The sequence below is a fragment of the Rhincodon typus genome, chromosome 45, assembly GCF_021869965.1.
Source record: "Rhincodon typus isolate 14 chromosome 45, sRhiTyp1.1, whole genome shotgun sequence".
In the NCBI taxonomy this organism is placed as follows: Eukaryota; Metazoa; Chordata; class Chondrichthyes; order Orectolobiformes; family Rhincodontidae; genus Rhincodon; species Rhincodon typus.
This window is the reverse complement of record NC_063376.1, coordinates 9,288,223-9,303,191: the sequence shown is the minus strand read 5'-3', so window position 1 is coordinate 9,303,191 and position 14,969 is coordinate 9,288,223. Positions and strand designations below refer to the sequence as shown.

Sequence of the window (14,969 nt, the reverse complement as noted above, 5' to 3'; positions counted from 1 at the left end):
ACGGTTGGCTCATGTTGGAGTGCTACTCCTGTAGGAGTGGCAGCTATTGTGAGGGAGCCACTGCTCAGGAACGAGTTCCTTTGTCAGCATGCTCTCTGCTGGCTGAAGTAGGGGAGGGCTTGGGATGCTGGGCTGACCAGGGTCAGGGATGTGTTAGATGGTGGAGGAGTGGGCTGGATGACACTGCTGCAGCTGGCCGAGAGGGTTCGCAGCCTGACCCACAACGTGCTCAGCCCTGATGCCCTACGTAAGATCCAGACGGCTCAGGCGTGTGTGCAGTGGGCTCCCGGACGAACTGACTCCTGTCTGTTCGGAACCCGACATTAGGCCTGCGCAAGCGACCCTTCCCCATGATGTGGTACCTCACAATCAGAGCTGTCTTTCAGAAATCACTGCACAGAGGCATTTCCTGTACTGGCTGCTGTTGCACACTCTCCACTTCTGCACCTTCGTCTGTCACTCAGAGACTGTTTTGCCCTCCAGCTGCAGAGATCCCCAGTGGAGGGCCATTTACAAAGAGGTCCTTCCCTTTTCCTCTGGGGATCTGGGGTGGAGAGTGCTGCATGTGGCAGTCCTGTACACCATAGGATAAGTAAGTCTACTGGATACCAGGCGACGTGTAATTTTTGTGGCAAATAAGAGTCAGTGCTTGACATCAGTGTAGAATGTTTCCGTTTGCAACTCCTTTTTAGTTTTTGAAGGGGTTGCTTCTTCAATTTTGGTTGCACTTCAGTCCCATGCTCCTGATCTACGGACACCTGGTGCAGGCTGACAAGTTGATGGGCCTTCTCCCGGGTCTGGCCAAGGTTTCCCCCATTCCTGATGGGGTGCCCCTCTTTCACACTTACATTTGAACTGGGGAGTTGCTGAAGAGAGAGCAGTGCTCTCTCTTTAGAGACCATTGGGCACTACAAAGGCTGGATTGTGTTATCAGCCCAGGCAGCATTGAATCACAGGTTGACAGGGTGGTGAAGGCAGCATATCGCATGCTTGCCTTCATTTGTCAGTGCATTGAGTATAGGGGTTGGGAATGTCATGTTGTGACTGTACCAGACATTGGTAAGGCCACTTCTAGAGTTTTGCGCACAACTCTAGTTGCCCTTCTACTGGAAAGATGTTGTTAGACTTGAAAAGTTTCAGCAAAGATTTACAAGGATGTTGCTGGGACTGGGAGGTTTGAGTCATAGGGAGAGGCTGAAGGAGCTGGGGCTTTTTTCACTGGACTGATGACAGCTGAGGTGCGACCTTATAGGGGCTTATCAAATCATGAGGGGCATGAATAGGGTGAATAGTCAAACTTTTTCCAAGGGTAGGGGAGTCCAAAATTAGAGGGCATAGGGTTTAAGGCAAGAGGGAAAGATTTACAAGGTACCTGAGGGGCAACTTTTTCACACAGAGGGTGGTTCGTGTATGGAATGAGCGGCCAGAGAAAGTGGAGGAGGCTGGTACAATTACAACATTTAAAAGGCATCTGATGGGTATATGAATAGGAAGAGCTGAGAGGGATATGGCCAAATGCTGGCAAATGAGTAAGCCCTCCAGATTGGGATCCCTGGTCGGCACAGATAAGTTGGACCAAAGGATCTGTTTCTGTGCTTTATGACTCTATGGGTTTATAGCATTATTTTAATATAGTTAAGTTTCTGTTTCGTTCTGTAAGTTTCCATTTGACTGTTAATTTATGTTCAGTTGCAAATCGATGCCCAGTTTCATTATTATTATTTTGGACTTCCAGTTTTCATAAAAGAAATAGAACATAGAACAGTACAGCTCAGTACAGGCCCTTCGGCCCACGATGTTGTGCCGAACTTTTACCCGAAACCTAAGGTCTATCTAACCTCCACCACTAACTTATACTATCATCCATATGCCTATCTAATTGCCGCTTAAATGCCCCTAATGAGGCTGACTCCACTACCCTCTCCAGCAATGCATTCCACGCCCTTACCACTCTCTGAGTGTCTCCCCTATATCTACCTCCACTCACTTTAAAACTATGCCCCCTCATAATAGCTACCTCTACCCTAGGAAAAAGTCTCTGGCTGTCCACTCTATCTATACCTCTGATCATTTTGTACATCTCTATCAAGTCAGCTTTCATCCTTCATCGTTCTAAAGAGAAAAGCCCTAGCTCTCTCAACCTTTCCTCCTAAGACGTTCCCTCCATTCCAGGCAACATCATGGTAAATCTCCTCTGCATCTTTTCCAACGCTTCCACATCTTTCCTGTGGAGAGGTGACCGAACTGGACACAATAATCCAGATGTGGCCAAACCAGGGTTTTGTATAACTGGAGCATAACTTCACGGCTCTTGAACTCAATCCCTCTATTAATGAATGCTAACACACTATACGCCTTCTTAACAACTCTATCTACCTGGATGGCAGCTTTCAGGGAACTGTGGACATGAACCCCACGATCCCTCCGCTCCTCCACACTGCCAAGAATCTTTCCGTTAACCCTGTATTCTGCTTTCAAGTTTGTCCTACCAAAATGAACCACCGCACACTTTTCAGGGTTAAACTCCATCTGCCACTTCTCAGCCCAGCTCTGCATCCTATCAATGCCCCTTTGTGACCTAGAACAGCCCTCCGCACTATCCACAACTCGACCCACCTTCATATCGTCCGCGAACTTACTAATTCACCCTTCCACTCCTACATCCAAATCATTTACAAAAATCAAAAATAGAAGAGGACCCAGAACAGATCATTGTGATACACCACTCGTATCTGAAAATGAAGGAGTTTATTCTGCATTTAACCCTGTGCTGCCACTGTCCCAGAGTGTTTGATGGGGATGGCATCAGTGGGCCATTACGTAAAGATTACTTTTAGTTCAAAGAGTGGAGATAGCTTTACTCCATATTTAACCCTCTGCTGTTCCTGCCCCGGGAGTGTTTGATACAGATGGAACTTTATTTTGAGTTTCCTTTCAGTTTTAAGAGTAGAGGAAATGTTAGTTTCAGTTTTAAAACCGTAGAGGATGCTCTGATTTCAGTTTATCATAGAATCCCTATTTGGCCATTTGGCATGTCAAGCCAACACCGACCCTCTGAAGTCCATCCCATCCAGACCCACCCTCCTGCCTTATCCCTATAACCCTCATTTCCCATGTCTAATCCACTTAGCCTGCACATCCCTGGACATTATGTCCAATTTAGCATGGCCAATCCATGTAATCTGCACATTTTTGTGGGAGGAAACCCAAGCAGACATGGGGAGAATGTGCAAATTCTACACAGACAGTTGCCTGAAGGTGAAAGTGAACCCAGGTCCATGGCACTGTGAAGACAGCAGTGCTAACCACTGAGCCACTGTGCTGCCCTAAAACAGTACAAAGATCTTTACTCTGTATCTAAACACCTGCTTTATCTCTGCTTGTGGTGTTTTATGCGGACAGTGTTGAGGGGGCTTTACTTTCAGTTTAAAAGAGTAGGAGTATATCCTGTGTCTAGCCCTGTGCCGGGAATGTTTAATGTGGACAGTGTACAGACAGCTTCACTCATTATGTAACCCTGTGATGCCCCTGTCCTAGACATGTTTGATAGGGTCAGTATTGAGCAAGCTTTACTTTCTGTTTACTGTCAGTCTGAAAGAGTAGAGAAATCACGTGCTATTCCTGTCCTGGGGATGTTGGATTGGAAGAACATAGAGGCAACGTTACTTTGTATCTAATCCCATGTCGCCCTTGTCTTGGGAGGGCTTGGTGGAGACAGAGTCAAGGGACTTCTACTCTGTATCGAACCCTGTGCTGTAGCTGTCCTGAGAGTATTTGATGGCTGACATCTGGCGCACCCCATCACGTGAAGCACACAAGAGCCCTTGAAACCAGATGGTGCAGTCCCACTGACAAAGCTGTGGCACCGGGCCAGTGAACCAAAGCATCACCTTGGTTTCTTTCTCTACACTAGCACTGCCCAGCCTTTTGAGCCCTTCTGGGACCTTCTACCAATGTTCCATTCCCTGGCGCCTCTGCACCTGGCCCTCCCCAGGAGTTGGCACTGTCCATCGCATTGGGCTGCCTTGACTTGGGGGCTGGGGGAACCCGCGAGATGGTGTCCAAGGGCATTCCGGGGAGGAATCTTTACAAAGTGACCGGAGAGGGGTTTTGAATTTTTAAAACTGGGGACGGCAGGGGGCTATTTGACAAGCCACGTCGAGCCGACAGACAAATGCCAGCCTGGGGACTTAGGGTCCTCTCAGCTGCAAATGGGGACAAGCTCCAGCTTTTTCTGCTGGACCAAGTTCCACTCATCACACTTAATCCTGCAGCAATATCCACGATGTTGGGGGGGGGGGGAGGGGTCACAATTATGATTAAATATGATTTAAGAAAATAAAATCACAAAACCTGCTACAGTGATCTTAAAGGTGAGGGGGGGGATGCTCCACCTTTTTACCTGCCTTGGCTAATGAGATTCCCCTTCCTGTGCACCTTCTGGTGTAGGCCTCAATCACCGGTGTTTCTTACTGAGCTTACCCCTGGGTGTGAAGGTGTGTGTGTGGGGGAAGGTTATATATATCTGCATCTCCCCCTAGACTCACCTTCCTGTCGATCCGGACCTGGAAGAGCTGCCCGTCCCCCAGCGGCTCTCGGCTCATAGCCAGCCCGTGGTTGAACTCCTCGGTCGGCTTGTTACGCTTGGCCGTGCGGTTGCCGTTCAGCAACGCCACCAACTTGCCGGTCCTCAGGTGGAATTCGGCCGCCATTCCGAGCGCGGAGAGAGGGGCTTACCGCCCCCCCTCAGCCCGCTCCTGCTCCGCGACAGCCGCCTCTTCACGACAGCCTTCTCAACGGACTCCTAAAGCTGCGGGGAGTAACAGGTCCAGGGAGACCAATCTGCTTGACGGCTGCGGGGCAGCTGTGTCTAATCTGCTTTACGACAGCAGGGCCGTTTGATTTGACCCCCTATTCCCCGGAGAAAGCTGGCGCTCCGCTTTACGATCCCGTCGCGCGCCAAGGTTGTCGTCCGCTTCTCGGCGTCCGCCCCGCTTTAGGGCTGCGGGGCGGATGTGACGGAGGGTGGGAGGAGTGTGATGGCGGTGGTGGAGTGAAAAGACAGAGGGAGAGTAAAGGAGGAAAGTGGCCCGGGGCCTGGAAACAGGGAATGGTGAGGGGAAGAAAAGGAGGAGCGAATGGAGATGGGGACTTGGGGGAAGGGGATATGGGGAGATCAAGGAAGGGAAGGAATGGTGGAGAGAGGAAAAGGGTACGTGGGAGGGGAATTTGTGGAAGTGGTTGGGGTGAATGGGTAGAGCATGGAGAGGGGAGGAAGTAATGATGAGAGTGGAGGGAATGGGCACAGTTGTTGAGAATCAGGGAAGAAGAGGGAGATTTGGGGAGAGCACAACATCCTATGTGTAGCCAGTGCGTTTTGAAAGAGAATGCAATCTGTGGGAAGTCTGACCTCTTGTCCTCCTGGGGTCTAATCCAATATGGCTCTGGCTCATTCTGGGTTTGAAGCAAAACAGAATGGTATTGACTAGTTGATCCGGAGTTATTTGTTTGTGGTACGTTCTGTGTAAAGTGTGGGTTTCATTGGCTGAGCCAGCATTTACTGGTCATCCCTATTTGCCATGCAGAAAGTGGTGGTGAGATGCCACCTTAAACTGCTGCAGTCTCTGAAGTGTAGGGACAGTGCTGTTAAGGGAAAGAGATCCAGAAGTTTGACCCAGTTGCTGTGAGGAAACAGCACTATAGGTCCAAGTCAAGTGTTTGAGAGGGGAACTTTTAGGTGTTCTAGTTAGCTGTGCTACACCAGGTGGTGTTGGGAAACAGTGTGGTGACTGTAAGTTTTCCTGATTCACTCTTGCGATTCTGTAGCTCACACAAAGCTGATTATAGCTTTTTCTCACCTGTTTTAGCTTCTAGTGTCTGGCTCCTTCTGAAACAGAGACGATGCCAGCCCTACTGGAACGACCCAAGATGTCGAGCGCGATGGCGCGAGCTCTTCACCAGCACATCATGAAGGAGAGAGCACGGAAACGACAAGGTAGGGGCCCCGGGAAGGAAGTGTGAGTGTGTAGACACAATGTTTGGCAGGTAGATTAGGATGGGACAATCTGGCAAAATGCTCAACAGAAAAAGCTGCATGTTGTAATGCTTTCACTGGCTCCTTGGGATATGTGCTGTTGTTATATCGGAATGCTGAGTTGTTATTGTTATGATCTGGTAGATGTTTGAAAGGGCAGCATAAGCAGATTCAGCAGGACTTTCCAAAAGGGGAGCACACAAGAGTTTTGCAGGCATCTGGGACAAACGTGGTGGAGACCGTTGGACAAAGGAACACAGGGGAAGCCATTTGGCTCATGTCGACCTTTATGCCAATCTGGGAGATGGCGACCAATTATTCAAAGACTCTTTCTCCATGTTTTTGTGTTTCTCCCCTGGCTGGGGAGCATTCTTCCTTCTCTAAGAATTTTGTCCATTTTAATGAGATCACTGCTCATTCTTCTAAACTTGAGAATATATAGGATCTGACTCTTCAAATTCTACACATAGGACAGTTTCAGTATCCAAGGGATCAGGTTGAGATCACCTGTAGGGAATGTAGGTGCTACTTACTCAGTCATTCCTCACAGGACATTGCCCACAGCCTATTAATCAATCCAGAGAATCTTCAATCCTATGCTATCCATAAGTCAGTTAAGGCATTAACTGGATAACTCTCCCTCTCTGCCGGTCCCCTCTCCCTCTGCCTTGCCTGTCCCCTCCCTCTGCCTGTTGACCTTGCTATTGTTCTGCCTGTTCCTCCTATCCACTCCCAATCTGCCTGTTGCCTCCCCTGTTGCTCCACCTGCTCTGCCAAGCTTCCTAACTCTCTAGCTCCACCTATGTCCCCCACTACTTGTTCTATCCATCCCTGAAAGAGCTACCCAGCCAGTCCCATTCTCCAGAGCTCTCCATCTCCACCTCCACCACTCTCCCAGGCAGCTCATTCTAAATCCTAACAACACTGAATAAAGATGTTTCTCCTCATCTCACTCCTAGCCTTCTTGCTGACAATCTTGAAACTGTTGTTACTGACATACCAACCAGTGGAAACAGAATATGCTTCTTTATCCTGTCAAAATTATTCATAAATTTTAACACTTCAATAAAGTCATATCTTAATCTTCTCTGCTCCAAGCAGAATAAGCCCGATTTCTCTAATCTTTTCTTGTATCTAAAATTCCTAATTCCAGGTATCATTCTAGCAAATCTCCTTTGCACTCTCTCCAGGGCTTTAACGTCCTTCTGTAAATAAGGTGCCCAGGACTAAGCACAGTCCTCTTCATTTGGTCTGACCAATGATTGGTAGAGGTGTAGCATCTGTTCCTTCCTTTTCTCCACTATGCTTCTGTTTATAAAGTCAAGAATCCTATAAGCCTTTGTAACAACTGCTCCAAATTGCCTGGCCATCTTCAGAGAATTATGCATGTGAACCCCGAGGTCCCTTTGCTCCTGTATTCCCCTCAAAGTTGTACCATTGAGCCAGTACTGTCTCACCCTGTTTCGTCTGCCAAAGTGCATTACCTTACATTACTCTGCATTGAAATTCAGGTATTTGCACATTTGGAAAACTTGCCAATATCTCTGCGAAGCCACTCAATGTCATCCTCTAATTCACTATTCTACCTCGCTTAGTATCATGTGCAAATTTAGAGATTTTGCCCTCAACACCCATCTCCAAATTGTTCTTCTAAATCAGAAAAAGCAAGGGTCCCAACACTGATCCCTGAGATACATCACTTTCAACTTGTCTCCAATCTGAGATATGCCCACTTTACCCTCTTGCTCTTATCTTTTAGCTAAATTCTAATCCATGCTGCAAGGATCCATCAATACCAAACATTTCTAATTTGCTAACCATCCTGGCATGTGGCACCATATCAAATACTCTCTAATGTCCAAATATTCAACATCCACAGCACCGCCCTCATCTGCTGCCTGGATCACCTTGTCAAAGAAATCAATTAAATTTGTCAGACATGACATGCTATTGACAAAGCCATGTTCACTGTCAAATATTAACTTGCTTTTCTTTAAGTGTAAAACAGTCCTAAAACAGTGGCCCCTAATCACAAGAGGAGACATTTTTTCCATGTTCTCCTTGTCAAAACCATTCAGGATCTTGTATCTTTCAATCAAGTCACTCCTCACTCTGCTAAACTCCAGTGGAAACAAGACCAGCCCATCTAACCAATCCTCGTAAAACAACTTGGTCCAGCTCTCGAGAGTAAATCTCCACTGAACAGTCTCCAATGCATTTACATCCTTCCTTAAATAAGGAGACCAAAACTGAATGCAGTATTTGAGATGTGGTCTCACCAATGCCCTGTTTAACAGAAGCGTAACATTCTAATTTTTATATTGAATTTCCCTGGTAATAAAGCATAGCATTCCATAAGCTTTATCGGTTACACGTTGTACCTAGATACTAATGTTTTGTGACTTCTGGACTAAAATACCGAGATATATCTACCTGTCCAGAGTTCTAAAGTTATTTTCTGTTGAGCAGCATGGCACGGTGGCTCATTGGCTAGCATTGCTGTCTTCACAGCGGCAGGGACCTGGGTTCGATTCCACCCTTGGGCGACTGTCTGTACTGAGTTTCCGCATTCTCCCCTTGTCAGTGTGCGTTTCCTCTGGGTGTTCCGGTTTCCTCCCACAGTCCAAAGATGTGCAGGTTTAGTGTATTGGCCATGCTAAATTTCCCACAGCCTGCACATTCGCGGACACTAAGTGGATTAGTCATGGGAAATGCAGGTCTATCGGGATAGGAGCATGGGTCTGGGTGCTCTTTGGAGGGTTGGTGTGGACTCGATGGGCTGAATGGCCTACTTCCACACTGTAGGGATTCTATTAATACTCTGCCTTTTGATTCTTCCAGTGTCACAACCTTGATGGAAAGAGGTCATTGGAAATTAAGTGCCTGTATTCCACAAGTTTTAGGATTACCAATTTAATCTCTAGGATGGTTAATATCTGACTGTGATCACCGTCTAAGAGAAAAGCAGCTCACACCAGGTTTTATTAATGAACGAGAAACCAAAAACTATTTATTATACTAAGCTTATTCTCTAATGTGTGACGAAAACAGATTATTAATTACTAATGTGCAAATTTAAGCTGAAGCCCTTGAAATCCAAACACACACGTTGATAAACGGCAAGGACAATGCAAACAGTTTTTCAGGAATATTGTCAGGGGATAATAGGCAAAAACAAACAATGTCTGTGGATCATGAGTCCAAACGCTGGAGTAAGTGTGGTGACTTTTTCATTGTTCTTTGATTTTTGGTGTTGTATTGTTGTTGACTTTGGCAAACCTCAAGTCAGTGACTCGTCATTTGGGCTTTGGCCTTGCTTAAGTTCTCTCTTTACAAAGTCTTTTCAGTGTTAGTTCGTTTCTATTCAGAGCGAGGGTGGGCGAGCACAATCTGGTTTGCTGAGGGTTTTTGGAGTCATGGCAGCCCAACTGTTCTCTCTCCCCTCAGTTCTGTGATGAACTTCTGCTTACAACCAATCCAAAAGCTGTTGCTTGCCAGTTTCTGTTTTTCCAATCTAAGGATCTTGGTGCCAGCATGTATCTCATAAGTATCAAATCCAACTTCTCTCAAAAGTTATAAATGCTTGTGTGGTCTATGACTGAACAGCACACAGTCCAACTTTTGTTTCCAGTTATAAAGATAAAATTTAGTTTGCTGGTTTATATTTCCAAATAAAATATGTAGTCCCTATGCCTGCCAAAGTGAACAACTCACATTTGACCACATTGCACTGAACGTACAAGACCTTTGCCAATGGGCTCAATCTTTCTCTGTCTGTCTGCAAACTCCTCCTTCATAGCATACTTTCCTACCTACCATAGTGTCATTTCTGAATTTAGCAACTCCGCCTTCACTTCTCTCATTGATATATAACAGTAAATGTTGAGGCCCCAGCAGGTGTGGGACCCCATTCATCACATCCTGCCAATGAGACATGGAACCATTTATGCACACTCTCTGTTTTCTGCTAGCCAACCAATCTTGTATCCATGTGAATGCATTACCCCCAAAACCATGACTTTTTCTCTTCCACAGTTGCCCTTGTTGCCCTGGTTTCCCAGAGACTGAACAGGACCTGGCAGGATAGAGCCAAGGGGCTGAGACCCAGTCAGCTGCCTTTGATCCAGCAAAACAAGATGGTGGGGAGTGGGTGTGGGTGGCAGGAATATGGATGGATATGGTGCCTCTGAGGCTCTGTGCACTAAAGGATTTGAAACCCTCTGAGTGTCAGGGAGCTAGCCCCAAGCGTTCTTTCCTGCAGCCTCTTATTCAGTGCAGGAGGAGGCTATTCAGCCACTTTCGAGCCTGTTCCATTATACAGGAAAATGGTGGCTGATCTATGACCTAATTCCATGTAACTGACTTTACTGTATAAGAAAACTACAAACCTCAGACAGGAGTAGGAAGAGGCCATTTGGCCCTTCAATTCTGCTCCACCTTGCAACAAGATTGTGGCTGACCTAGTTGGGGTTTCAGTCCGCTTGCCTGATTTCCTCCTATAATTTTCCAATAACTCCCTTATTGATCAAAAATCTACCTATCTCAGCCCAACCTCCACTGATTTCTAGGGAAGAGAATTCCACACACTGTAATAACCCGCTGAGAGAAAACAGTTCTTATCTCTTTTTTTTTTGAAATAATGTCCTGCAGTGCCAGTCTTTCCCATAAGAGGAAACAACCCCCTGGTATCTTTCCACTCCCCACAGGATCATGTATGTTTCAATATGATTACCGCTCATTCTTCTAAACCCCAATGGATACAGACCTCTAATTTAAAATAAGAAATGGAAAGCTGTAACTGCTGCTCTTGTGGCCATTGCAGAGGAAGAGGAGGTGGACAAAATGATGGAGCAGAAGATGAAAGAAGAGCAGGAACGGAAGAGGAAGAAAGAGATGGAGGAGCGCATGTCACTGGAAGAGACGAAGGAACAGGTAAAGTTCAAGACTGGTGGGGGTGAAGAAGTTTGTCTTGCTACTGAATTCTGACGCAGATTGAGGAGGTGACTACCGGCTGGAAGGGTTTGGCGTCGCCTCGATTCAGTGGGAATAAGTGCCCTCAACTGGCATGAATCCATTCCCTTCGTTTCAAGAGGGCACAGGTGCTTGTTGTGGGAAATCAATGGGATAAGGGTGCGACATGGAAAGATTTTCAGATGCCAGAATCAGGGCATGGTCTGTGCAACAGTTTTCTAGAGGTTTACAGCACAGAAAAAGACTCTTTGGGCCATTCAATTTTGTTTTGATGTCTTGACGTGGTCAAGTTTTGGGTGGGGCAAGGGAAAACTCTGTTCTTCAAAGATCCCGCCTAATGGATGCAACTCAAAGGGTGGGGGACATTATTGCATTCTCTCACTTGGAGAAAGACAGCTAAAACATCACGTGGAGTCTGTGGCTCTTGGTGTTAGGATCTTGCATCAGTCTCACCCCATGCTGTGAAGCCCTCAACTTACCACCCTCACTCATTTCTCCGTCACTGTCCTCAGATCTCCAAGATGGAGCTGAAACTACAGAATCTGCAGGAGGAGAAGCACCAACTCTTTCTGCAACTGAAGAAGGTCTTGCACGAGGAGGAGAAGCGACGGGCCAAGATGAAGGAACAGAGGTACGGCTCCTACTTTTGGATGATTTCCCACTTGGATTCTGGATAGGTCTGCATTAAGCTATTAGGCTGCCTGCAGTAGAATAACTGGTTTGTAGCAGCTGGCTGACCCCTGGTATTTGTCAGGGTGCGCAGGCATTGACTACTCTTACACAGATCAACCATATGGAAGCCTGACTCTGTAGGGAGGCTTGGGTAATGTGACTAAACCTGATCCTGTCCTCTGTATTTCCGGTGTCTGCACACATACTATTCGGAATGAGCAGATGTTTAGGAAGGGGATTTCCTATTTCCCAGGGGATTTGGCTGGTTAACACTCTGTGCACCCATCTAGACACCTTCCTTAATGGCACTTGCAGTCAAATAGCTGGCCAAAAATTTGCACCTTAACTTCAACCTTGGAGCCAAGTATTGGAAGGAAATGAGCAGGAATCAGGGGAGCAGTGGGAAGTGAAAAAGAGGCTGTGGTTTGCCTAATGATAGGGTTGTTCTGTCAGGAGTGTCAGGCGGAGTAAATGGAGTGAATCATAGCGTCCCTACAGTGTGGAAGCAGGCCATTTGGTCCATCGAGTCTACACCGACCCTCAGAACAATCCAGCCAGACCCGCCCCCATACCCTATCCCCTGTAACCCTGCATTTCCATGAATAGTCTATCTAGCCTGTGCATCCCTGGACACTATGCATAATTTTAGCATGGCCAATCCTCCTAACCTGCACATCTTTGGACTGTGGGAGGAAACCAGAAAACCCATGCAGACACGGAGAGAACGTGCAAACTCCACACAGACAGTTGCCCGAAGGTGGAATTGAACCTGGTCCCTGGTGCTTTGAGGCAGCAGTTCTAACCACTGAGCCACCTGTGAGTCGTTCAGCTTTGGTCTCAACTCAAAACCAAGCAAATTCAACAACTCTCAACGTGACCCTCAGTGTAAGATCAGCTACCCCTGGTTCAAAGTTTTTCAAATTTCATCCACAGGAAATGGGTGTCGCTGGCTCGGAAAGCGTTGATTGCCCATTCCTGATTGCCTGTGAAAATGTGTTGGACTGCTTTCTTGAACTGCAGCAGTTCATTTGGGTAGTTAGACCCACAGTGCTGTTTAGGAAGGAGTCCAGTCACACTGAAGGAAAGATACTATATTTCCCCATTAAGAATGGTAAGTGGTTTGGATGGGAATTTGCAGGTGATGGCATTCCATGTATCTGCTGCCCTTGTCCTTTCAGATGCTTGTAGCCATGAGTTTGAAACATGCTGTTGAAGGAGTATTGGTGAAATTCTGCGCTGTATCTTATAGATGGTATGCACTGCTGCTGCTGCATGTCAGTGGTGGAGGGAGTGAATGTTTGTTGCGAAGGTACCAATCAAGTGGATGGTGTCAAGTTTCTTGAATGTTGTTGGAGCTGCACCTATCCAGGCAAATGGGGAGTATTCCATCGCACTCCTGTCTTGTGCCATGCAGATACTGGACAGGCTTTGTGAATCAGGAGATGAGTTATTCACTGCAGGATTCCTAGTCTCTGACCTGCTTTTGTAGCCATAGTATTGATATGGTTAGTCCAATTCAGTTGGTACTCAGTGGTAGCCCTTAGGATGTTGATTGTGGGGATTCAGAGATGGCGATGCCTGGAATATTGCGTGTAAGGTATGATTCCGTGAATATGTCTCTCCAGCTATTGCTTAACTAGACTGAGGCTGCTTTTGGTAGCAGCCCCCAAAAGACTTCACGTGATTGTCAAGGCTGAGTTTGCTCCTGTTGTTTCCAGTCTTAGAAGATGTTCGGTGGTCTGTCCAATTTCCTTCCTTATTTTGAGACATTCTAGTGGCTAATAGAACTAAGTGTCTTGCTAGGCCATTTGAGCTGGCAGTTAAAAATCAACCACATTGCTGTGATTCTGAAGTCATGTGGCCAGACCAGGTAAGGACAGCAATTTTTCCTTCCCTGAAGGACTTTTAATGAGCAACGTTATACCTCGCTGGGGTAGAACTTCAGAACATCAAGCCCTGCTATTCTTGAAGTTAACACAAAAGTTAAAGCTTTTAAAAAGTATACAATACCCAAATTAACCTAGCTTTCAGACCCAGTTGACAGAAAGCATGGACCAAGTTTCTATGCTTAACAAATCACTATAACTAAATAGACCCTAGCTACTGGGTGACAGTTATGAACTGCCAGCGTTTGACTACTTGGTAAAACTCATCTCTTTAACCACCACGGCCCCCCCCCATAGACACACCTTGTCAAGCACAGGGTAAAAATCATGCGTGTTATAGACAAAGGAAAAGACTAGGAAGGCACTTCAGTGGTTCCTGTTGACAGGCCTGCTGAGATGGTGAGTATGCTACTTATTGGTCTTCTCTGGATGGTTCCCCTAATTTACGGGAGGCATTGGGTGATGGTTCACAATTGTAGAATATCTTGATTTAATTAATAAAAAGTCACAGCTTACAGCAATTGCTGAAGAAAATGTAACCTAATTTTCTTTTGGCTTAAAGCTGCTTTTCCTGCAGAGAGCAGAGCTCCTGAGCTGGTGGAGATCAGAAGATTTCTCTGTGTCTTGTTCACAGCCTCGAGCAGTTGAGCTGCCTGAGAACCAATCACATAGTTGTTGACAGGCAGAAAGCCTTTGTCATTGATCTGTGAACTAGTGACCGGTTATCAATCAGCTGCAGTTACCAGCTGAAGCTCAGTTTATACGCAGCCCTTGCCTCCAGCTCATCAGCAAGCTACATTCAACTCCCACCAGCATCTGTATAAACAGTGCTTACAATGATGGTCCGATTAGTTGCTTCCAAAGCATGCAGCAATCCTCCAGCCATCCTTGGTTTTAAAATATTTCTCCTTTCAGTCCCCTGTTAAAGACACAGAAAAGTAAAAGGACCTGGTCTTTGCAATGAGGTGTTTCTTTTTCCACAACAATTAGCAATTGTTTAATGGTGATCATTAAACTTTTAATTTCAGATTTAAGCCAGAACATTACCTGGATTACTAGTCCAGCAACAATACCATTGAGCTATTGCCTCCCCAAGTGAGCTTGACCCTGGCAGCTGGCACATGCAAAGTCACTCTCCAGTTTCCCCTCATCACCTCTGTGTGCCTGTGCTCAAATAAATCGTGACACACTGATTGTTTCTGAGGGGTTTACCATAGAAACTGTTCTGCTTCCTGGTATCTCCATTACCCCACTCCCTGATACAGTGAAGATCCAAGAGCACGTTTTATGCCCAAAAAGCAGACATCCAAAAGATGAGAAGTAGTACCTTGGTCTCCATATTTAAGGAAGGATGTCAATGCATTGGAGGAAGGTTTAACAGACTAATATCTGGAATAGGTGCATTG

General features: G+C 46.3%; 2 protein-coding genes across 2 annotated transcripts in view; one reads left to right on the top strand and one right to left on the bottom strand.

Moving 5' to 3' along the window:
- The window catches only part of LOC109912718 (neuralized-like protein 4), a 107,428-nt gene extending 102,522 nt beyond the window's left edge, over nt 1-4,906 (bottom strand). Inside the window, exon 1 of the mRNA XM_048620064.1 lies at nt 4,548-4,906. Within this exon, the coding sequence (XP_048476021.1) occupies nt 4,548-4,712 (165 nt within the window). The 5' untranslated portion in view covers nt 4,713-4,906. The remainder of the gene's footprint in view (nt 1-4,547) is intronic.
- An 83-nt stretch (nt 4,907-4,989) lies between these two features.
- Nucleotides 4,990-14,969, top strand: part of gps2 (G protein pathway suppressor 2) — a 39,185-nt gene continuing 29,205 nt past the window's right edge. Inside the window, exons 1-4 of the mRNA XM_020512153.2 lie at nt 4,990-5,113; nt 5,868-5,995; nt 10,857-10,966; nt 11,518-11,636. Coding sequence (XP_020367742.1) covers nt 5,902-5,995; nt 10,857-10,966; nt 11,518-11,636 — 323 coding nt within the window. The 5' untranslated portion in view covers nt 4,990-5,113; nt 5,868-5,901. The remainder of the gene's footprint in view (nt 5,114-5,867; nt 5,996-10,856; nt 10,967-11,517; nt 11,637-14,969) is intronic.